The sequence below is a fragment of the Bidens hawaiensis genome, unplaced genomic scaffold, assembly GCF_021521415.1.
Source record: "Bidens hawaiensis isolate Kalapana, Puna unplaced genomic scaffold, B.hawaiensis_p1.1 tig00024998_1, whole genome shotgun sequence".
NCBI lineage: Eukaryota > Viridiplantae > Streptophyta > Magnoliopsida > Asterales > Asteraceae > Bidens > Bidens hawaiensis.
The window spans coordinates 11,337-37,452 of NW_027505048.1; the positions used below are offsets into that span (position 1 = coordinate 11,337).

Sequence of the window (26,116 nt, forward strand, 5' to 3'; positions counted from 1 at the left end):
AAAAAAATTTATTTTTTACACTGTAACCGGTTGGAACCGGTTACCGTGTAAGAACCGGTTTAGGAACCGGTCAGAACCGGTTCCACCGGTTCCGGGTCCGAGGGTTGGGGAACCGGTTCGGTTCCCTAACCGGTTCCAACATTGAACCGGTTTACACAGTGATGTTGACTAATGGAACCGGTTCTGAACCGGTTCCGGTTCCTTTGACCAACCCGATTTGATCACCTATAAGTCCACATACTGCTAACATTTTATATATGAAAAAACTAACATAAAATAAATAGTTAGGAAGGGGTAAAGTATCAACAAATACCAAAAAAGAATTACTATGGGTTTAACAAAACCCTAGCTGCAATTTAATTTGGGGATTTAAAGAAGAAGAACCTCTTCTCACAGATGGCGATTTCAACAAGACGTGCAATCATATCTTCTTATCGTAACATACATCCTTTACTCCGAGCATCTCGCCGGAGTTCCCACTCCGCCGCCGCTACACATTTCCTCAGAACTGCCGGTGATCCGCGTCCGTACCCTTCCAGCTCGCCGGAGATCGGGTTTCTATATGAATCTCGACGATCCTTCGCTAAAGCACGCAAGAAATGTAATTTTATTAATTTATATCCAGTTGGACACTTAACACGCATTTTATTAGAATGTGAAGTTAGATGCATAAGTTTAGAATTTTAGGTTACTATTTAAGAAGTGATTGTCTCACTGCATGAATCATAATCAGTATTGGTATTGTAGAACTCGTTAGGCGCTAGTTTGGGCGGTGGGTGGGGACTAATGAATTTAGGGCTGTAATCGAGTCGAGCCAAGGTGTGCTCGAGCTCGAGCTCAAACTTAATCGAGCTGGATCGAGCTCGGGACGTTTTCTTTATTGAGCTGAAAAACCGAGCTCGAGCTCGTCGAGCCGGACTCCTTTACTTTTTTTTTTAATTTTTTTGTTTATTATTTATTATTTTACAAATTTTGATATATAAAAGATAAAAACTATAATTTTAGCATACATATTATATAAAATTTATAAACTAAAGAATTTATAACTTTATATGTTTTACCTTTGTTATTTTTTATAAGATTTTAGAGATCGCGTGGCATAATATATGTATAATTTTTATTTATTTATTCTTTGGTATGCTATTATTATTTATAGATATTAAAAGTTAGGATTTAAACTAAACGAGCTAATGAGTCGAGCCAATACTGAGCCACGAGCCGAGCTAACCCTGGCTCGAGCTCGGCTCGTTTAGAAATCGAGCCGAGCCGAGCCAAGCTCATTTGGAATCGAGCGAGCCGCGGACTTTTGAACAGCCCTACTAATGATTAATCATTGTATTGGAATTTATAATTTTATATGTAGTTTTTCAAAGGAATGAGATCCGGTACAAATAAAAGTAACCTACTAAACATACAAATAACTAGTGTAGTTACAGTTATTAACTTGAGTAATTATGTTATAAAAAATAAATTCAAAATTTACAGAGTAATATTAATTACACTAGTGTTAATATAATTACTCTAGTTATTTGTACACTTCTCACATCTGTACTTGATCCATACACCTTTTCAAATATACATATATATTCAAAATTTTGTATATAAAATTTTTCAGTTTTGACTGATGTTGACCAAATGGCGATTAATAGGTGACTAGACGGTGGGGTACTGACTAGCGATTAATCGGGGACTAACCGGCGCCTAGGCGGAATTTTTACAACCAAGATCAATATAAGCTCAAACACGATTGGATTGAAAATATGTTGGTTACAATCCATCATTTAACGAAAATACTCAACCGGTTTTGCTATTTTGTCTTAACGACACTCATTCTAATCAACAAAGTGAGTTAAAGCGTCATACAATAGAGCCATCATAGTGAGTTAGTGAATAATTTAATATCACATTGTTGTTTAATAAAGTGAGTTAAACTTCACCTTTATGAAGTTAGATAATCTCATGATTCTAGTTATGAAGTACATTATGCGAAAGAACTGATCCACAAGTAGTATCATGCATGTCTCACTAATCATGTTTAGGAGTACTATTGAACTCATGTGTTGTTAGAACAATTACTTAACAAAGCTTTCAGGGGATGATGGTGACAACGCTAACCTTGCTGATGCTGGCAGCAGAGTTGAATTTGTAAACTTGGGGCCAATTATTAAACAAACTGCTATTTCTGAGATGGAGGCAGCCATTGATGCAGTATCAATTGAGCTGAGCAAATTGCGCACTGGAAGGGCTTCAGCAGGTGCATATATTATTAATTTGGCTGTTCCTCAAGTTTCTTGATTTCAAAGAAACACTTGTTTCTGGTTGTTTGACTATTTGTTCGTTTATTTTCAATTTCTTTTGTAGGAATGCTTGATCATATCATAGTAGAAACTGGTGGTGTGAAGATGCCTTTGAATCGGATGGCTGTTGTTTCAGTTATAGACCCCAAAACACTTTCAGTAACTCCGTACAATCCAAATGTAATAGTTTTTGCTCCCGCTTATTATATTTCATCCCTAATATGCATATAGTATGAACAGTTACTTAGATCAGTGTTTGCATTTGAAATCTTCAGGCCTTGAATGAACTAGAGAAAGCCATTGTTGCATCACCATTGGGTTTGAATCCTAAGCCGGATGGTGAACGGTTGATTACAGTTATTCCTCCGTAAGCCATCATCTGAGCTCAAATTTTATCTGTAATTTGGTTGTTAATCTTTTCTTATTTGTTTTTTTTATCTGTATCTTTGCAATCAACAGGATGACCAAGGAGCATATGCAGGTGAGATTATTTTCTATACTGATGCTAATTTTTGAAATTTGTTTAGCAATTTGTATATCATGAAAGTTTATAATGTGTACTTCAGGCTGTATGCAAGGTGATTTCAAAGTCTGCTGAAGATGTCAAGCAAAGAATTAGGCGAGCCCGGCAAAAGGTTTAGCTATTAAACTGCTTATTTTTCTCATAGTTGTGTTGATATTAAATTTGTATAAAAAAGATCATCCTTTGCATACAGGCTTTGGATACAATAAAGAAATCGGTGCCTAAAAAATCGGAAGGGAAGGATAAAGAGAAGAACAAAGCTAAAGCAGTTTCAGGGTTTTCAGCAGATGATGCTAAAAGATTGGAAAAAGAAGTAAAAACTATATGAACATTTACTAAAAACTTACAAATTTACCATAATTCATTTTTTAATCATATTGTTCTTTTCTCAGATTGAAGAGTTGACAAAAAAGTAGAGTAAGTTAGCTGACGATTTATGCAAAGCTAAAGAAAAGGAAATCACTTCAAGTTGATGACAAGTAGTTAGCTTTAGATCTCGAAGATGCAATATATCATCATCGAGATTCTCATATGATCAAAAGTGTGATTTCAGGGAGGTATCTATCTTGATTTTAGCTTAATTATTGGGTGCTTGATGTAGGCTTTGAGAGCCTTACCTAAACAAATTTATATCTTTTTTCTTATAAATCCCTAATTTTGATAGAAGTTGTGTTTGTGATTTCAAAATTCACCAGGGATTGGTTTTAGTGGCCAGCATTAATGAAACCAGCATAAGCTATGGTTAGTAACTTGTTTGGAGTTAGTTTGAAAGAAAGTTGATTAAACTGGTTATTAAACTGATCCCAAGCCGATCCAGAAACCGATTTGGGTGAAATCAGTTTGGATCCAGTCCAATCCAGACAATGTGTAATCGGTTAGTAAATAGATTACGTTAAATATAGTTTGAAACCCCATCCCCAATTCGATCCGGTTTGATTTTCGTTTAGAAACAGGCTTTAAGCCTGACAGGTTCGGGTGCATTCCGGGAGTTTCATACATACTTTAAGGTTTGCCTTTTTATTTGTATATATTCGTGTATATTTTAACACGTTATCTTAAAATTCTTCAAATTAAGAGCTCCATCCAAATTTCTTCTTTCAATGGATGTTTGATGTTTTATGCGTATATATTTTGAACGGTCATTTGGATCGCTCATGGGTCACTGGCCCATCCTGTCATCTCCATTACTTGAGTGTGGAACCCTGTGGTGCTAGGTTGGCATGTCCATGAAGGGAAATTCGTGCATCAGTTCTCCCCATCAGTCCTGACCCGGAGACTGCCCTTAAGAGTTTAAGAGGAAACCCACTATAGATGACAATAACGACCTTAGAATGAACTGTGCTAGCAACACATTATATCGAGTGTTAAGTGCTTGAAACCATTTGTAAACTATGATGACTCTCTGATCTTGTTGTCACTGAGTCAACGAGTTCTTAGATAATATTCGCAATCACAATAACACAAGTATGATAACAAGAACAAACACCAAGCTTTAATGTGAATAAAACAACGTGATAGAACATCCCGTTAAAATGAACTTGGTACCCTGTTTAAACATGCTGAAGAGTTATGATGGTTTGGAGGGGGGGGGGGGGGGGGGGGCTGTTTGAAAAACCGTCACATACTATTATGTGATAACTGTCCATAACTACTTCTACAACTGTGGAGATCATCCCATCTTAAACGAATTTATTGGCCTATGACGCAAACAAACCAAACCAGCCCACAAACAACTAAAATAAACGGAAGACGTAAATAAACAAAATGCGTGCAGCATACTAATGAATTATGGGTTACAAACTAAATTGCTCGTTATACATATTAATATATATATTAAAAGGGAGATTCAATTCTCCTCACAAAGTTACTATTCAATTTAATATTTAAATTTTTAATATTTTATTAGTTATTTAGTTATAACCACTAAATCACAAATAAAAGTTAATGGTTGTTATTCCTTTTATTTTACCTTTTGTTTCAACTAATTAAAATATTTAACAAACTATATTTTTAAACACTAAATTTGGGCAAGTATCGGCTTTAACGTTATAGGTTTTATTTGTCGGATAAACAATTTTCTTAAACTTCACTTTCATATTTTTTACAGTTCATCTACAATGACCGAAACTTTTTTCATGATTTAAAAATATCCCATTGTAACATGGTTTTATATCCGCGCTTCACGTTTGATATCTCGCCTTTAAAATATTTTTTTTTTGCTTACTAATATATGTTTACGAATTTATGTTGGTACCGCTGATACTAACCGAATTTGTGTTGGTCCACAGCCATCACATGCCGGTTTTTTGGTTCTATATACGATAATTTGTTGTATTTTGGCATTAACGGGTTTATTTCTTTTGTTTAGTTTCGATGTCGTAACTTGATATAGACTGACTTCGCATCGACTTGCAGCGATTTTGTTCGATTAAACGGTCCTGTCGCGAAGTGTGTTGATAGCCATACGGGTGAAGATTTAAATTCAGTAGTCGTTAGCATTGCTGACCCGAGAGGGTCGGGTCAGTGGGTTAATATGATCCACATGGAGGATCCATGATGCACCACATAGCTTGCAACACCACTAGCCATGTTTATTATTTTCATAGCAATTTTACATTTCTGAATTATGTTTTATTTTATTTTCATTTCAGTTATTTTAATTCCTAGAAGGGTACCATGTTCTAGTCCATGTTCTTTTTTTTTTCTTCTATGTAATTCGTATGCAGTTGCAATGAGAATCATTCAGAAATTTTATGAAAAAAATTGTTTCTTTCTCCTTGAGATAGAACTTCCACTGCTAGCTTAATTTTGGCAAATTAAGTGGTGACTGTGGACCCTTAATTCCTAGTTAATTTTAATAAAGATTTTGCTAGGCCCAAAATCCGTAACAAAAGTCAACGGCCCAAAGTTGGAGTTGATTGAGATCAATTACTTTGTGCTTTTGCATGGAACATTTATAAAACTAATTTTGAATTTATGAATTCGGCTACAGAATCTGCTAAGAGAGTTGCTGTCGTTGGTGCCGGTGTCAGGTACGAATACCTCAACTTAAATTAGACCTCCGTATTTAATAAATTAAGTTATGATGCAATTTGCTAATATCATTTCAAAATTCAACTCATTATCCGTGCAATAATTTGTTTTTAGATGATCAATGCATGACAATTTCAATCGGTTGGTAGAATTTGACTAATTAGGGGTTACAGAATATTTTTATAATATATAAAATTTGTGCAAGATGTACATTATGATTAATATTTAGAAGATGCCTTATTTTGACATACATATATACATACATATATATATATATATATATATATAAAATGAAAATCCATTTGAGTTGTGAAAACCCGTGAAAACCCTATGTAACATTGTTTTTTTTATTTTTATTTTTTTTGTTACATGTAATATATGTTGTAACATTTAATACAAAACATCGAAACATAAAAAAAAATGTTTTGCTATTTTTTAATATTTTTTTACTAATTTTTATATATGTTTTTAGGAGAGAGAAAAAATTATATTTATATTTACATTTTTTATTCACTTTAATTGTGGACCACAAGATTTAAACTTTAATTTAAAACATGTGAGGAATGGGTTTTTAGAGTTTTCACAACTAAAGTTAGTTTTTATTTTAACCTTACCCTGTATGTATGTATGTATGTATGTATGTATATAATATGGTCATTCTTTTTCAGTGGATGTGCTGCTGCTTATAAGTTAAAGTCACATGGATTCAATGTCACTGTATTTGAAGCCGATGCTAGAGTTGGTGGGAAACTAAGGAGCATTTCACAAGACGGTTTAATATGGGACGAGGGTGCCAATACTATGGTATATCTTAGTATGATATGAATCAACTAACTTTATTGGCCATTTTGATGATGGTTATCATACGTAATACGTTTTACCTTATGCAGACCGAGAGTGAAGCTGATGTTAGCAGTTTGATTGATGATCTCGGGCTTCGAGATAAACAACAGTTTGTAAGTTATTGTGTTTGGTATAACTGCCATACTTTATATAGTTTGTTTGGTGGTAACTTTTTATTTGGGAACATATGCAGTTATTTTCTCAAACAACAAAGGAAAAAAATGTTGTTTTATTTGTGTATGAATACAAATGCTAAATCCTATTTTAAGTATGATCATAATTTGTTTTTTATAATCACTATATCCTTGCTGAGTGCTAACATTATTTCGTGTTGCAGCCAATTTTACAGTACAAGCGGTACATTGTTAGAAATGGAAAACCTGTACTGGTATGAATAAAATTCCTTTATTATTTATTTAACTAGTAATCCTTTATTATAATAAATAAAATTCCTTTTCTCGAAAAGAAAACGAAAACGCAACATTATTGCCGAACAAGGCTTTTGTTGTCTTATTATTATCTCTCTTTTATACTTCTCAAGTTCATGTCTTTCTTAATTGACCATGACTTGGCCAATACCATGATTGCAGATACCTTCTAACCCAATTGCACTGATCGGAAGCAGTTTTCTTTCTACTCAGTCAAAGGTACATTAGTTGCTTGCGCTACCTACAAGGTTCAAGCATAAGTATGCAATATCTTATTATGATCCTTCATTCTCATACTATCTTCTTATTGATGTCCAATGTTAAGATTCAAAAGCATTCTTTATCCTATTTTTCTTGATCAAACATGATGTTTACTTACTTCAATTGCCAATTTTACAGTTTCAAATTCTCTTGGAGCCATTTTTATGGAAGAAGAATAAGTTAACTGACTCACCAGAAAGGTAAAATATATAGCCATGTTCAATTTCATTTGCTTGAAGTAGTTATATTCGAATACGTGTCATTAGGTTACTAACATTTTATTATGCAGTGTTGGAGGATTCTTTCAACGCCATTTTGGGAAGGAGGTGTTTGTATATTCTGCATAATATTTGTTTTTGCCCTGATTCTGTTTCTCCTAGTTATTAATATTTGATTGCTTTTGTAAGGTTGTTGACTATCTTATTGATCCTGTTGTTGCGGGAACAAGCGGTGGCGATCCTGAATCACTTTCTGTGAGTAACCGCTTTCAATTACATACGCAAAACTACTTAATATATTTCTTGAATTTCTTTACTTTGTATACAGATGCGTTATGCATTTCCTGAGGTATGGGATTTAGAGAGAAGGTATGTTTGTAATAGTGAATTTTGCTACTTATTTTTTAAGACTTAATATATATTGAATAATCACAACTATTTACAATCAGGTTCGGTTCAATCATTTCTGGGGCATTTCAGTCTATGATATCTTCCAAAGGTGGGAAAAAGAGTCCTTCTGGAAACAGCAAACATAGGCGCGGTTCTTTTTCATTTTTGGGTGGAATGCAGGTAAAAGATTATTATTATTATTATTATTATTATTATTATTATTATTATTATTATTATTATTATTATTATCTTTTCAATTACAGATGCTATTTTAGTTATTCATGCTTTGTTGTTATGCAGACGCTCACTGACGCACTATGCAAAGAGATTGGACACCATGAACTTAATCTTCAATCAAAGGTGCTTGAAATGTCCTACAACTGCATTGATAATACAGTTGGGAACTGGTCAATTTGTTGTTCTACAGACCAAAACAAACAAGTTCCGCAATCTTTTGATGCTGTCATCATGACTGTGAGTACCCTTTTACTATCAGTGACGTAAATTTGGTTAATTTCTTGCATTCTTGATGAAGATGGTTTTTTGTCTCGTTAAAATGTATTCTTTACCCTCTTGGTAGTATCTGGATCTCTAAAAACTTGTGAACTAGATACGAGTTAATTGATAGAATAAGAATTATTTAGTTCTTGAAGCTCTGATATTTTTAAGTTGTAGGTGCAACTAATTTTAACTGACAAAGAACATGTTCTCAAATTAGGCTCCACTTGGCAATGTAAAAGAAATGAAGATTACAAAAGCTGGAAGTCCGTTTCTGCTTAATTTTATACCAGAGGTGTGTGTTTTTAAACTCATCATCCATTGAAGAAGTGAAATTTTTATAGTGTCATTTCATTAGCTTTTGGTTTTTATAATACAGGTAAGTAATACGCCGATATCAGTAATAATCTCCACTTTCAAGAAAGAAAACGTGAAGCAGCCCCTTGAGGGTTTTGGAGTTCTTGTTCCCGCCAAGGAGCAGGAAAATGGTTTGAGGACACTAGGTGAAGCTTGATTCCATCCTCCAATATTGTTTTTTTTAACTATTATTTTTATTTGTTTGCAGTAACACCATTGCAAAATATCTGCTATGCAGGCACTCTCTTCTCTTCAATGATGTTTCCAGATCGTGCCTCGAATGACTTGTACCTTTACACCACCTTTGTTGGTGGGAGTCGAAACAAAGAACTCGCTAAAGCTTCGAGGTACGCTTATGCTAAATATAAAATAACCGTCTATAAAAAGATTTTTTTTATCACTTTTAACTAAAGTAATTGTTGCAATAAACAGGGAGGAGTTGAAGCAGATAGTAACTTCTGACCTCAGACAGTTGCTTGGAACAGAAGGGGAGCCTAAATTTCTAACGTAAGGACACCATGTTATTTCAGTCTAACTGTATCTTCGTACCAGAATAAGGAATGCATCTGCTTACCTGGTGTGAGTTTAATTGCAGTCACTATTATTGGAGCAAAGCATTTCCATTGTACGGACGCGACTATGGATCAGTTATTGAAGCAATTGAGAAGATGGAAAAAGAGCTACCTGGTTACTTTTATGCAGGTAACTTGTTTAGATGTTGCAATTTTGACCCGTTCTTCTCTAATGGGTCAAATGGGTAGAAATAAAAGTGTAGCTCGGGTCAAAAGAAGCCAAAAGTTCATTTAGAGGCATACAGCCTCCTAGTCCTTTATTTCAGATATCAGATTCTTATGTTTATCGCCTTTCATGCATTAACTATTTGTAGAAATGAGAAAACTTGTTTCTGGTCAACTCGTAATTGATGGGCTAATGCCATTAAAAAGCAAGTTACTTATCTTAATGCCATAAAATATCCCATGCCAATTTAGTAGTTATGCAAAATGTTTGATTTTCGTCAGTTTTGATAGAATCATACAATAGTAAATTAATAATCATTGTGTTGCATTTCAGAAAGTATGTTGCTACTTTTTTAAATTAGAAGAGACAAAAATGAAACACTTTTATGTAGCTTAATGACTAAATTTGGTACGAGTAAAATATAATAATATGAAACAGTGAAGAAAAGTATGTTGGTATTTTATGACAATTAAGCCTACGTATTAGGTAATCACAAAGGAGGGCTTTCTGTTGGGAAAGCAATATCATCTGGATGCAAAGCAGCCGAATCCGTGATTGCATATTTGGATTCTTATTCAAATAAGCAGGAGGGGTGCTGCTAGATTTTGCGGTAAGTTTCTCTTTTTGTATTTTTGTTTTTTAATGCAAAGATTAATGAATGTACAAGTGGAATATCAGGAACCGTCTGAAGGACATAGATCGAAAGAGTTTTTCTATGCTCAAGGTTAAATAAATTTGTCGAAAAATCATCGGCGTGTCTTTTCGTTTTGTGTGTATTTGAAGGTGAGGGAAGCTGGTGGTAGTGCTTAACCGGGTTAATAGGATTGGGTAGTTGGTTTTTGGACATATACCGAATCACCCATAGACTAAACAAGTTAAGTGTCCGTTGGTTTGGTTTATTCGGTTTGGGTTTTTTCGTGGTTGAAACATACAACTGAATTCAGATAGTTCAAAACTGAACTAAATACAAATTTGGTACGGTTTGTGGTTTCAACCAATAAACCGAATTCGACAGGGAAAGAAGTTAATCGAGTTTCGGTTTCCTGCTTTGATTTGTAAGTGTTAGCTTATTGGGTTAAATAAAAATGAAAAATATAGAATATGTTTTAAAAGGAAGTTAAAAAGTTTTCAACTTGCAACTTTGGCCACCAAAATTATTTTTTCTTCAAACTTTAGTCACCAAAGTTCACGTCTTTACACTTTGGCACAAAGCTTTTAGCATTTCAACTTTGACTACAAAACATTTGTTTTTTGGTACTGTAATGAATCGAACTGATACCGACTGAGTTATCACCGAGATCCCGCCGCAACGCCCCGGTTTAAAGGAACTACAAAGATAGGGCTGGGATCCTTTCGGGTATTCAATGAGGTAACTAACGTAGGTGTTAGGGCTCCTTCGTGCATCAAGTTTGAGCCGCCGCAACGCACGGGTTCTCCAACTTGTTTATTTGAAAATCAATTTTATTACACATAAAGTTCCACATGATCTTGTACTTACAAGCATTTGAACCCACCACATTTGTAGGAGGCAAACTTACCATAGATATTAAGTTAAACCTAAAATTTCGTTTAAATCATAACTTCAAATGGGATGACTCATTACCATTATTAGTGGATGCCATGTGCAACCATCACCTAAAATATTATCGTATTTTAACATATAGTCACGTAACTCATCTTCAAAGACGTAATTAAACTAATCAATGCCTCACCTAACTATTAATTTGTCATAAATACATCGATATCGTCGATATATTTGTGACATCTGCCCAATCCGACCCGACGCAGGTACCCGTTTTCGAATCCGATTTTTTTTATGATTTAAAATTTGATTATTAATCTTTGTAAATTTAACATTAAATAAATCATATATATATATATATATATATATATATATATATATATATATATATATATATATATATTTTTATATTACTTACTAATAATAATAATTCATTTCCGCCATCCCGCCTCTCTCTCTTTCTTGTCGCCGTCCCGCCTCTTTCTCTTTCTTGTTGCCGTCCCGTCCCTCTGCTTAACACTTAAGCCTGAAACCCCCTTTTTCTCTTAACTCTTTGCTTGTCCTTTGGTTCTTCCCGCCTAAGGATGTCTGCGCAGCTTCACGCGCCAGACTCCTTACAAGGAAGCCTGCGCGAAGACCATCTGTTCCTGCATTACGCGAGGCGAACTGTTCCCGCAGCGCGCTAAGAATTGTAGTTCTTCCCGCGGCGCGCTAAGGATTATAATTCTTCCCGCGACGCGCTAAGGATTATAGTTCTTCCCGCGGCGCGCTAAGAATTGTAGTTCTTCTCGCGACGCGCTAAGAATTTTTGTTCTTCCCGCGGCGCGCTAAGGATTATAATTCTTCCCGCGACGCGCTAAGGATTGTAGTTCTTCCCGTGACGCGCTAAGGATTGTTCTCTGTCTGCCTTCGCCCTCGCGCGCGCTCGAGTCTTCTCGCGCTAGACCTTAAGTCTTTTCTTCAGTTTAGGTCAGCATGTATGCTTTTGAAATATCTTATCTTTTGTTTGAGCACTGTAGGTCAGTTCCGACATCTGTCCGAAAAGCCACTTTCGGCGCAGCATGCGCATCAATCCTATTGGTTGACAGAAAAAGTTACTGACATAATCTTTTGAAATCTTCTTTTGCATGTCTTGAACAGTGCTTTATCTGACACCTCCCATGCTTTGATCTGTAACCTGTCAGCTTTTCCCCATCCCCTGCAGCTGCCGGCATATCTTTTAATATCTTTTGCTTGATTTGATAAGATCTTTTCCCCTTTCAAGGGATTGTGTTCCCTTGGGTTTTCCTATAAATTAAGCTATTTTCTTGTTTATTAACACTACACACACTACACTTAAACACTCCCCAAATCTCTCTCCCTTTGCTCTCTGCCCTAGTTCCTCAGCCGCCACCACTTTCTTTGCCTCCGTCTTCTCTTCTGTTCTGCCCAGATCTCGGTAATTATAAATATATATATTTAGTTTTAATTTGTTTAACTAACAAAAAAATCGATACTTACTGCATATATTCAAGACATAAAAACCAATCGTTAAACCAATAAACTCTTATTTATAGGTTAACTTGTGCTTGTTTAAAAGTTGGTTCTTGCATTATCTTTCATCGCACCGTTTACAAGTGAGTAATCTCGTACTTAATCCCCTTTTATTTTTAACGTTTTGGGATGTTCATGTGTTCGTACAACTTGAGTCTTAAACTTGTTTATGAAATTTATGTGCGCAAAACCCCATGTGTTATGGATGTTTACTTGGCTGTTTATTTGTATGTGTGAATCATTAACCGCTTTGTTCGGCCTATTCCGAAGTTTTCATGGATCCATTAGATGAACACGGGAGACCTATCGTTTACGGTTTTCTTGTTTTGTTTACACATGCACGTATGATTATTGTTTTTGTGCTCGATTGGGAGCACGGATTGAACTATGAGCTATGATCTATTTAGGCTTGATCACAATCTGATTACACCCTATGTTAAACCCCAGTTAAGCACATGTTGCGCGCAGTGTTTCTTATTATCTATTTATATCTATTAAACTTGATTTCTCACCGACACGCAAGTGTTGACGTTTTATTTTAACACATGTTCAGGTTTGCTGTAGCTGCTTTTGGGAATCTCAAGGACACGTAGGATGTTTTCTTTTTCTTTGGACCTAGATTAAAATGTAACAAGACAAAATATGTTATTTGAATATTTTAAGTTATGATATGATTTATGTTACTTTACGATTTGTGTTCTGCGCGTGCGCAATGAAAATGTATTTATTAAATATTGACACCCAAATAGTGTCACGAGTAATGAAACAATATGTGGCGCCCCGATGTATAATCCGCCATCGGTCGGGGTGTTACAGATTGGTATCATAGCTCCGTGACTTTAGGATAGGTGGTTAGACGTAACGACCTAGAATACCTAAGAGTCCCTTCTCGCGCATGAGAAATATCTCATGTTTGCGCGCTAATTGTTATTTACTCGATATTTATAAAATATGCTTGCGCATACGTAGCACATAATTTCATGTTTTATTCGCGATCTTTCGATTTTTATTGTTAAATTTCAATTTATTTCTTTACTTACATATTCGTTTGTTGTTGGGATTTAGCATTGAAAATCCGAAAAGTCATAGTGATACATGAATAGTTGATTTTCAATCCCCATTAACTTTATGTTTTAAATTGAAGATTTGAAAAGTCATGGTGATACATGAATTGTCAATCTCCAATATTCGTTTACTCGATATTTTAAATTGAAGATTTGAAAGTCATGGTGATACATGAATTGTCAATCTCCAATATTCATTTACTCGATATTTTAATTGAGAATTCGGAAAGTCATGGTGATGCATGAATTGTCGATTTTCAATTCGAATTCATTACCTGTATTAAGTTTGCATTTAAATTCATATTTTACTTCAAAATTTGATAGCATTTAACTCCGCGAAACAAGCTTTACGACGATATACTTTGCGCTAAAACGATTTCCCATACCAAGATATTAACAAAAACTAAAACTTTTATAGAATGCCTCCGCTATCAGCTCGCCGTCATCAGAGGAGAGAAGCCGCGCGCAGACGTATGCAGCGTCGTTCCCAGGAAATGGCCGCCGCAATAGCCCAAGCCTTAAACCAAAATAATACCAACCCCTCCTGATACAATATTAAATCCTTTAATGCGGGTAACCCTCCGAAATTCACAGGGCTTGAAGGAGCCACCGTAATGCTCCAATGGCTCGAGAAAATTGAGAACACCTTCCTCCATACCCAATGTACTCCAGACCGACGAACCTTATACGCCTCAAGTGTCCTAGAGTCAAGGGCGCTTACTTGGTGGAACGGAGTAGCTCACGCGCGTGGCGCAGAGGCTGCTTCTAGCATGCTCTGGGAGGAATTCAATGAACTTTTGACTAGAGAATTCTGCCCTCCCAACGAAATAAAGCGCCTTGAGGAAGAATTTTGGAACTTGAAGCAGTACGCTACGCGCTTCCACGAACTAAGTTTGCTTGTCCCGCACCTAGTTACCCCTTCCCGCCGAGCCATCGAGAAGTTTCTTGGGGGTCTCCCCATGGAAATTCAAAATTCTGTATGGGCCAGGAACCCAGCAACCCTCTCTGACGCCATCGAGTTGGCCGCTGTGCTCAGCGACAACCATGTCAGGGCAGGAACTCTGTTCCTGCGGGGAGCCGAAAAGACCAAACTCACCAAGACTGTCCCAGAACCAACAGAAACCAAGCCAGAACCCTCAAACCGTAACAACCTCAAGCGCAGGCGCAAACATCAAGCCTACGCGCTTACCAACCCGCTCGTTGTCCAGCAACCCGCCTACCAACCTCCAGTATACGCTCCTAACCCACTGTCAACCTACCCAACACCCCCTGTAGTCCATAACTATGCCCTAACCAATCCCGCACTCCCTGCCCCGTCAACTAAGAAACCTTACACAGGAAACCAACCCTTTTGCCCAACCTGTAGACTTCACCATCCAACTCAAGTCCCGTGTCGACAATGTAACCGATGTGGCCGTACTGGTCACACTGCTGAGAACTGTAGAGTCCTTCCCGCCAACCCAATCGCGCAAACACCACCAACTTACCCGCTAAACCCACAACCAACATACCCTAATCCACGACCCAGGTCGTGCTATAACTGCGGTGACCCCAGTCATTTCCGGAACGCGTGCCCGAGACTGCAAGTACAAATTACGCAAGCTAATCCGGTTAACCAAATTTCAAACCAAGTGACGCGCGGACGAGCTTTTAATATAACCGCGCACCAAGCGCAAGCGAATAATGACGTGGTTAATGGTACATTTTTACTTAACGGACAATATGCATCTATATTTTTTGATACTGGCGCCGATAGAAGTTTTATTTCTCGCGCATTTGAACAAAAGCTTGCGCGACCGCGAAAGAACTTAAACGAAAACTTTTCAGTTGAATTGGCTAATGGTGAAACTATTTTAATAAACTCCGTGATCAAATATTGCACGCTTAACCTTAATGAACATGATTTTCTAATCGACCTCATTCCCATGCCTCTTGGAAGTTTTGATGTGATTATTGGTATGGACTGGCTCTCGCAAAATCGCGCCGAAGTAATCTGCGCCAAGAAGTTGATTCGCATTCCTCGGGAAAATGGTCAAGATCTTCATATTTACGGCGAGAAACCATCTAACGGTCTTAAACTTATGTCATGCGCTGAAGCCCGAAGACTTTTACGAAAGAAATGTGTCGTGTTCTTAGCTCATGTGGTCAAACCCGATGAAGGAAAGAAGAAACTTTCTGAAATCCCCATTGTGCGTGACTTTCCTGAAGTCTTTCCCGATGATCTTTCTGGTTTACCTCCCGCTCGGGAAGTCGAGTTTCGTGTTGATCTTGTCCCTGGTGCATCCCCCGTAGCCAAATCTCCTTATCGACTTGCACCCGCTGAAATGCAAGAATTAGCAAGTCAACTTCAAGAGTTGACCGGTAAAGGATTCATTCGCCCTAGCTCTTCGCCTTGGGGTGCTCCGGTGTTGTTCGTTAAAAAGAAAGACGGTTCGTTTCGCATGTGTATCGATTACCGCGAGCTGAACAAGCTCACCATTAAGAACCGGTATCCCTTACCGCGTATTGACGACCTCTTTGATCAACTCCAAGGTGCCTCTTGTTTCTCCAAAATCGATCTCCGTTCTGGCTATCACCAGTTGCGTATCCGCGAAGAGGATATTCCCAAGACTGCTTTTCGAACCCGCTACGGTCATTTTGAATTCTTGGTCATGCCCTTCGGTTTAACCAACGCACCCGCTGTCTTCATGGATCTAATGAACCGGGTGTGTAGATCTTTCTTGGACCGATTCGTGATCGTGTTTATCGATGACGTTCTGGTGTATTCCAAAACCAAGGCCGAGCATGAACAACATCTTCAGTTGGTGTTGCAAAAGCTTCGAACCGAACAACTCTATGCCAAACTCTCCAAGTGTGAGTTTTGGTCTGATGAAGTACAGTTTCTTGGTCATGTTGTAAACAAGATGGGTATTCATGTCGACCCATCCAAAATTGAAGCAATCAAGAACTGGATTGCACCGTCCACTCCTACCGAAATCCGTTCCTTTTTGGGCTTAGCTGGTTACTACCGGCGATTCATTTCGAACTTCTCAAAAATCGCCTTGCCTTTAACAGCATTAACTCACAAAGGCAAACCGTATATTTGGGGCCCTAAGCAAGAAGAAGCCTTTCAAACGCTCAAGCAATTGTTGTGCGAAGCTCCTGTTCTAGCGTTACCTGAGGGTACTGACGACTTTGTCATTTATTGTGATGCCTCCAACCAAGGTCTCGGTTGTGTACTTATGCAACGAGGCAAGGTTATCGCTTACGCGTCTAGGCAACTCAAAATTCATGAAAAGAATTATACGACTCACGACCTCGAACTTGGTGCAGTTGTATTTGCCTTAAAAATCTGGAGACACTACCTCTATGGGACTAAGTGCATCATTTACACAGACCATAAAAGCCTTCAGCACATTTTTGATCAAAAGGAACTTAACATGAGACAACGCCGATGGAACGAACTCATCAGCGATTACGATTGTGAGATCCGATATCACCCTGGAAAGGCTAATGTGGTAGCCGATGCGCTCAGCCGCAAACCCAGTCAACTCAACTGTATCTTGCCGCGCACGCAGCTTCACTTCGCGCCGATCCAAAACGATCTTGAATCGCGCATTCGCGACGCGCAGCGCGCATCGATCAGCAAAGGCAACCTACGCGCCGAGTTAGCGTGTGGTGCAGAAGCGCATCTTGTCCCTAACCTGAATGGGATTCTCTGTTATCTCAATCGCATCTGGATCCCCAATGATGAGAATCTTCGCTCTGTCGTACTGAGTGAAGCACACAAAACTCGGTATTCCGTTCATCCTGGTGCTGACAAAATGTACAAGGATTTGCGCCTTTCTTATTGGTGGCCTGGTATGAAAAAGGATATTGCTGTGTTCGTAGCTAAATGCCTAACTTGTTCTAAGGTAAAAGCTGAACATCAACGCCCATCTGGTTTGCTCGAACAACCTGAAATTCCTACGTGGAAATGGGAAAGTATAGCAATGGACTTTATCACCAAGTTACCCTTGACCGCAAGCAAACATGATAGCATTTGGGTAATAGTGGATCGATTGACCAAGTCTGCCCACTTTCTGCCCATTCGTGAAACCTACCGTGTTGAACAACTTGCGCATCTTTATGTCAAGGAAATTGTCTGCCGTCATGGTACTCCCTTGAGCATCATATCCGATCGCGATGGCCGTTTTATATCTCGCTTTTGGAAATCTCTCCAAACTGCGTTTGGAACTCGTTTGGACATGAGTACTGCATATCATCCTCAGACTGACGGACAGTCTGAGCGAACCATCCAAACCCTTGAGGATATGCTTCGATCTTGTGTTCTTGATTTTGGAGGTAATTGGGATTCACACCTACCTCTGATCGAGTTTTCTTATAATAACAGCTATCATTCCAGCATCGGTATGGCCCCATTTGAAGCACTTTACGGTCGAAAGTGCCGCTCGCCGATTTGTTGGAGCGAAGTGGGTGAAGTTCAAATCACAGGACCCGAGCTAGTTCAAGAGACAACCGATAAAATCGCCAAGATCCGTGATCATCTGCTGACTGCCAGAAGCCGACAGAAGAGTTACGCAGATCGCAGGCGGAAGCCTCTCGAATTTCTAGTTGGTGATCTTGTTCTCCTCAAAGTGTCGCCCTGGAAGGGTGTTGTTCGCTTTGGGAAGAAAGGTAAGCTTGCACCTCGTTATGTTGGTCCGTTCAAGATTCTTGCGAGGGTGGGAAAAGTTGCCTACAAACTGGACCTGCCGCCCGCGCTCAGCAATGTGCATCCAACTTTCCATGTATCCAATCTCAAGAAAAGTTTAGCTGACGAGAACCTCCACATACCACTTGATGAAGTTCAAGTTGATGAGTCTATGCATTTCGTTGAGAAGCCTGTTGAGATTATGGATCGCGAGGTGAAGCAAACCAAGCGCAGTCGCATCCCTATTGTCAAAGTTCGTTGGCAGTCCAAGCGCGGAGCCGAGTTCACTTGGGAAAGGGAAGATCAAATGAAGATCAAGTACCCGCACCTTTTCTCTGCGCATCCTACTTCGAGATAAATTTCGGGACGAAATTTCTTAAAGTTGGGGAGACTGTGACATCTGCCCAATCCGACCCGACCCAGGTACCCGTTTTCGAATCCGATTCTTTTTATGATTTGAAATTTGATTATTAATCTTTGTAAATTTAACATTAAATAAATCATATATATATATATATATATATATTACTTACTAATAATAATAATTCCTTTCCGCCATCCCGCCTCTCTCTCTTTCTTGTCGCCGTCCCGCCTCTTTCTCTCTCTTGTTGCCGTCCCGTCCCTCTGCTTAACACTTAAGCCTGAAACCCCCTTTTTCTCTTAACTCTTTGCTTGTCCTTTGGTTCTTCCCGCCTAAGGATGTCTGCGCAGCTTCACGCGCCAGACTCCTTACAAGGAAGCCTGCGCGAAGACCATCTGTTCCTGCATTACGCGAGGCGAACTGTTCCCGAAGCGCGCTAAGAATTGTAGTTCTTCCCGCGGCGCGCTAAGGATTATAATTCTTCCCGCGACGCGCTAAGGATTATAGTTCTTCCCGCGGCGCGCTAAGGATTGTTCTCTGTCTGCCTTCGCCCTCGCGCGCGCTCGAGTCTTCTCGCGCTAGACCTTAAGTCTTTTCTTCAGTTTAGGTCAGCCTGTATGCTTTTGAAATATCTTATCTTTTGTTTGAGCACTGTAGGTCAGTTCCGACATCTGTCCGAAAAGCCACTTTCGGCGCAGCATGCGCATCAATCCTATTGGTTGACAGAAAAAGTGACTGACATAATCTTTTGAAATCTTCTTTTGCATGTCTTGAACAATGCTTTATCTGACACCTCCCATGCTTTGATCTGTAACCTGTCAGCTTTTCCCCATCCCCTGCAGCTGCCGGCATATCTTTTAATATCTTTTGCTTGATTTGATAAGATCTTTTCCCCTTTCAAGGGATTGTGTTCCCTTGGGTTTTCCTATAAATTAAGCTATTTTCTTGTTTATTAACACTACACACACTACACTTAAACACTCCCCAAATCTCTCTCCCTTTGCTCTCTGCCCTAGTTCCTCAGCCGCCACCACTTTCTTTGCCTCCGTCTTCTCTTCTGTTCTGCCCAGATCTCGGTAATTATAAATATATATATTTAGTTTTAATTTGTTTAACTAACAAAAAAATCGATACTTACTGCATATATTCAAGACATAAAAACCAATCGTTAAACCAATAAACTCTTATTTATAGGTTAACTTGTGCTTGTTTAAAAGTTGGTTCTTGCATTATCTTTCATCGCACCGTTTACAAGTGAGTAATCTCGTACTTAATCCCCTTTTATTTTTAACGTTTTGGGATGTTCATGTGTTCGTACAACTTGAGTCTTAAACTTGTTTATGAAATTTATGTGCGCAAAACCCCATGTGTTATGGATGTTTACTTGGCTGTTTATTTGTATGTGTGAATCATTAACCGCTTTGTTCGGCCTATTCCGAAGTTTTCATGGATCCATTAGATGAACACGGGAGACCTATCGTTTACGGTTTTCTTGTTTTGTTTACACATGCACGTATGATTATTGTTTTTGTGCTCGATTGGGAGCACGGATTGAACTATGAGCTATGATCTATTTAGGCTTGATCACAATCTGATTACACCCTATGTTAAACCCCAGTTAAGCACATGTTGCGCGCAGTGTTTCTTATTATCTATTTATATCTATTAAACTTGATTTCTCACCGACACGCAAGTGTTGACGTTTTATTTTAACACATGTTCAGGTTTGCTGTAGCTGCTTTTGGGAATCTCAATGACACGTAGGATGTTTTCTTTTTCTTTGGACCTAGATTAAAATGTAACAAGACAAAATATGTTATTTGAATATTTTAAGTTATGATATGATTTATGTTACTTTACGATTTGTGTTCTGCGCGTGCGCAATGAAAATGTATTTATTAAATATTGACACCCAAATAGTGTCACGAGTAATGAAACAATATGTGGCGCCCCGATGTATAATCCGCCATCGGTCGGGGTGTTACAATATTGGTGATATATTAGTTATCGGTCCTTGGTAAAATATCGGTTAGGATATCTATACCGATAATATCGGTGATATTGACCGATATATCATCAATATTCCTGATATCAGTGTTTTAAGTCTTAATTATCAATTTTTAGTGTTCAATGTTAGTATTTTAAGTCTTTATGATTTCCCACTTTCTAAGATTGTTGGTATTGCAAAAGGTTAATTTGTTAGTAGTAGGAGAACATACTGAATTATCAGTGTTAAATTGTTATTTATATATATATATATATATATATATGAGTTTTACATGATATTAAAATTACCGATATCTCATCGATATATCATCGCTACAACCGATATCTCAGATATTAGTCTTTGACCGATATTCGATATTTTTCCGCATTAACTGTTTAGTAAATACAATCGCCAAATCCAAAAACCATTCCAGTTAGAAAACCAGACACCGAAGATTCATCCTGACTCCTAAGTATATATTGTTGCATGTTAGATATAATCAAAGTATGAATCTTAAATCCTAAGAATTGTTATATATTGTTTAGGTTAAGTGTGTTTTGATAAGTACGCATTAGGAAATGGAATTAACTTAGTAAACCGGTGACGTAGACAGCTTCAAGTTCAACTGTTGTCATTGAGACACCCCACCAAATCGATGTTAAAGTAGCACCCGACATGCTTTTGTTCCACCAAGATTAACTAACGGTTAAGATTTTCTCGTTACAAAATCACGTATCTTCTCTCATTTTGGATTATAACACAAATTGTGTTTTTCTTTAAACGTTATACATTTAGAAAGAGGTCACCTAGATATTTGTGTTCTCTTTATGGGTATTCTACTCAAATTTGTGTAAAAAATCATAAAATTATTAATATGCTCACAAGTCACCCCTTTAACAAAGTAAATTAATACAAAATAATAATTCAAAATCTAAAATAGCAATTATACCTATATTGTAATGGATGTTCTTTTTAACATTCCGTATTTTAACTATCATATATCTTATTTTAGTTTGTTCAAATTAGTATTTAAACAATCTTAATCGAAAATAACTACCAAAATATTATTTTCAACTAAAACTTACAGTCTAAAACCAACATATTATGTTACGCTTTACACGATTTAGTTTATTTCAGGCATGTCACTAATCTTGATGTCACATAATTAGAAGTTTTCCTTAAAAGATTGATATAAAACTCTATTTTAAAATATGCAATCTTTAATTTGAAGAGAGCGAAAGAGCCTTATAATTGCGAATTACGTTGATGCAATACTTGTCATTTAAGTACATCTTTTTTCATTTGAATATAATGTTTTAAAGATTATTTAAGTTTACCAATATATTATAGACAGAATTACAAATTTTGTCCTTTAAAAAAAGCCAAATTATGGTTTGTGTCCTTTTTTTAGTTTCTTTGCAGGCAATATCCTTTAAACATTCTTTTCCTACACGTTATGTCCTTTACGCTAACTGAGTTAGAAAAACTCAGTTAAATAGCATTTTTGTCTTTTCGTCAGTACCTATTTATAACACTTTCCCCTCATTTCTCTCTTCTTTCTCTCTCTAAGCCACCACCATCACCACACCATCACCTGCAAATTAACACCACAAATATCAGCAACGGTTTCCATTAACACATCCTCCGCATCCTCCGCAACGGTTTCCATTAACCACTCCGGCCAACATACCCTTTTCCGCCGGAGCCACCATCACCACACCTTCACCCCGTCGGAGCCACCATGGTTCTCCGCCGTCTCTTCCGATTCCGGCCACCTTCACTTTTCAATTGCGGCTAACTTAAAAAACTTACACCTTGTCGGAATCAAAAAGTCTTCAACCTCTAGATAATAATGTCCACGGCGACACAACAGTCACCACCACCACCATCGGAGTCAACATAGTCAACGGCGGCAAACACACTCACCAAACGATACGAAGGACTCGTAATAGTCCGTACAAAGGCAATCAAAGGCAAAGGAGCTTGGTTATTATCCGACTGGGTATACGAATCTGAAATCCCCAAAAAGCCCCCCGAGTCAAATACTATCCAAGTCCCAAATCGAGTCATCACTCCGGTTATTATCCGACTGGGTATACGAATCATGTGGGTCCGTCACATTAACAAGTTTGACGCCATGTTCTTCAAGCTTTCATCCGACGGGTGGAAGTCAAAATTGGTCAACTTATCGGTCAATTTACCCACCGGAACCAGTGTTTTACGGCGGGCAGTGGTTAATAACGGGTATGTGTTTAATGGAAACCGTTGCTGAGGAGGATGTGTTAATGGAAACCATTGCTGAGATTTGTGGTGGTGGTAATCCGGGCAGATCTCGAACCACCATTGATTTTCCGTCGAGCTCCGGGTAGATCTCGAACCACCACGAAATTTAACGATTGAGGTTGTGCCTTCAATCTAAGTAGACAACGACGGGAAAGGGGGTTGGTTTGGTGGTGGTCACGGCTGAGATAAGGGGGTTGGTAGTGGTGGTGGTGGTGTAGAGAGAGAAGAAGACGAGAAGAGAAAGAAGATGAGAAGAGAGAGAGAGAGCGTGTGTGTATATTTGAACTACTTCGTTGTAATGACCAAAGAGCCCTCACATGCCATGCACATGTTGTCATTTAACTGAGTTTTTCTAACTCAGTTAGCGTAAAGGACATAACGTGTAGGAAAAAAATGTTTAAAGGACACCGCCTGCAAGGAAACTCAAAAAAGGACACGAACCATAATTTGGCTTTTTTCAAATGACAAAATTTGTAATTCTGTCTATATTATAACAAGTTTGGCACAACCATAAACAATCACCATCACCACCGTTGTGTGGCGTCTCCTAGATGAAACCCGCCAATGGTTGTGGAAAGATGAAGAAGCCTAACGCCAACGACACACAAACCCTCGGTGTCGATATAAAATTGAGATATAAGACATAGACAAAATGGAACAACGGTCTAATAGAAACCTAGGAAAAAGAAAACGCATTCAAAGGTTGAAGTACAACTTGTAATGCCAACCGATATTACAATTCGTAAGTTATATAATTCCATTTGCCATTAACAAATTAAATGAGTTATGTTAACTTTTTTTTTAATGACGAATGAACTAAATTTATTAACTAGAGTAAACAAATGGTAAAACAGAATTAAGTTAAACACTAATTGACTAACCCGTATCATCGTATTAACCGACACTAAAGCATCGCCCATTTTTTCTAACAACCAAATATATTATTTACAAATCACCTATAATGACCATCATTTGAAAGTAAACCACATGTGTCACCATACCAAATGGTGTGACCATCACGCATTTATTTGTTATAAGATTATCAACTTTATTTTTATAAGAATATAATTTTTTTTACATGGTAAAAGTCGTAAATTGTTTTAATTTTTTTTGTTTCTTAATTTAAGCGACGACAAATAGCTTCCGACGACCGGAAAGAATTTTGGCGGGAACTCGCATTATTGGGTTGGAAACAGCAAATCCGTCGGCCACAACAAAACCAACGCGCCCACCACCACCAAACTCATCGGCCTTTGGTATACACCGACACTTGCTTTGGAGGAGTAGTTGGAGCGTGTGTTACACGTTCCTCTCACTCGAGTAAGACTTACTCATACGACAATAATATCTTTCAACTACTCAACTGTCACTCCTCGATGTTCCATGTTTATGCCTTTTAGTTTGGAACATGATCACATTGCCCCCCCTTATCTTCACAATAATAAGTGTTTGTACAAATTTAGTATCCAAAGTCATATATATAAGGGGCAACTTTATAGAACAGTAACCAACTTTCAAAAGTGTTCTAATTAGGTTACTTAACTTTAAAAAGTGATCCAATTAGGTCACTCAATTTTCGTGTTTGATTAAATTAAAAGTTTTAACATGGTTTTTTAGCCAATTTCTTTTCTGTTTCACATAGGAAATCTTTTTATCTTTTTTTTGAAGTTGACGTTGAGTGGCAACGTGAATTTTATTTTTTATTTTTAAATTTTAATATAATTAACGTTTTTTTAAAATTTTTAAATTTAACTACATATATTGCAAATTCCGACACCCACATCTTATCATCCATTTCTTTCTTGACGTACACAAAAATCGGTGAGACTTGATTTGAAGATTTAGTGACCCGATTTGGAGAAAATATACATCAGTGACCTAATTGAAACACTTTTGAAAGTTGGTTACTATTCTATGAGATTTTCCCTATATATAACTAGCGTCAATACCACTTCTTAATGTTATTACGTTATATCTTTTTAATGTTGTTACACCTTTTATGATTAAAACCAGTTTATTATTTTTTTTTTGTAATTTTACAAAAATGATTTATGATGGCCTCATATATATGCTTATAGAATAAGAAATATTTTATCATCATAGTTAGCCTTTAGTTTAACAATGGATAACATATGAAATAAGTCGTTAACCATCTGAATGGATTCAAACTAAACTATGAACATCCACAATCATACAAAAAAAAACATAAAAAAAACGTCGAAAATGCACAATGCCGAGAAAAAAGACACAATGTCGGAAATACATGAAAACACAATGATAAATTAAAAAAAGACAAAATATGTCGCAAAATATAACACAATACTGAACAAAATATAACACAATATTGAGTAATATAACACAATATCAAGAAAAAAAGACACAATAATCTTTTTTTTCTCAACATTGTGTCTTTTTTTGTAAACGAGGAAGACGTGGAAATATTTTTGTATTTTTATATTTTTTGTTTTTGTATTAAATTTTAAGTTATACTTTTTTATTAATTTTTCATTTTTTTTAGAATTTATTTTTTATCTATAAATCCTCCCATTATTTTTATTTTTGTCTCTTTTTGTAGAATAATCTGATTTATAAAAGTATACTAAGTTTTAACTTAGTTTGAAGTTTTTATCCATCATCTTTTGCCGAAAAGAAAAGGACAGAAACTAAAAAAACAGTCTCCTGTCTTTTTAACCCTCAACTTTATCTCAGAAACTGGCATCCATCTCTCTGCTCTTAAGTCATAATCATCTCAACTTCTTCCAGACGATATTTTCTCTTTTCTGTCTGTTTTTCAACCCTTCATTTCACGTAAGTTTAGTTTCAGTTTCCTTCAATTTCTTTCTTGCTAATGGATGCTTCATTATGCCTCTATTTTCAGTTCATTTTACAGTATCTTACAACTGCCTATTCATTACATTTGATAACTTTATCTAACTATATCTAATATGATGACAATTAGGGTTTATTATTATTATTATTATGGCCCATTATGTATCTTCTATATATTGTAATGCATTATTTTACCATCTTTGTTTACTAGCTCAATTTGTTTAACTTAGGTGTTCTAGGTTAAAGATTATTGCAATTTCATAGCTTTTTCGAGCACAA

The 26,116-nt window shown here is 37.1% G+C and overlaps 1 protein-coding gene and 1 pseudogene across 2 annotated transcripts; both read left to right on the plus strand.

Moving 5' to 3' along the window:
* The first annotated feature begins 395 nt into the window (after positions 1-395).
* LOC143610201 (uncharacterized) lies at positions 396-3,293 on the plus strand (annotated as a pseudogene). The gene is made up of 8 exons (XR_013149551.1): positions 396-601; positions 2,093-2,254; positions 2,362-2,477; positions 2,573-2,664; positions 2,757-2,778; positions 2,864-2,932; positions 3,014-3,133; positions 3,213-3,293. The product of XR_013149551.1 is annotated as an uncharacterized LOC143610201 (transcript).
* Positions 3,294-5,782: 2,489 nt separating this feature from the next.
* Positions 5,783-10,386, plus strand: LOC143610203 (protoporphyrinogen oxidase, mitochondrial-like). The gene is made up of 18 exons (XM_077084744.1): positions 5,783-5,852; positions 6,522-6,657; positions 6,744-6,809; positions 7,034-7,084; positions 7,287-7,343; positions 7,524-7,585; positions 7,675-7,711; positions 7,793-7,858; positions 7,932-7,972; positions 8,053-8,173; positions 8,294-8,467; positions 8,712-8,786; positions 8,871-8,994; positions 9,087-9,195; positions 9,281-9,355; positions 9,444-9,550; positions 10,073-10,196; positions 10,265-10,386. Exons 1-17 carry the CDS (start codon positions 5,797-5,799, stop codon positions 10,186-10,188), a joined length of 1,473 nt encoding a protein of 490 aa, XP_076940859.1. The 5' UTR covers positions 5,783-5,796; the 3' UTR covers positions 10,189-10,196; positions 10,265-10,386.
* Positions 10,387-26,116: the final 15,730 nt, after the last annotated feature.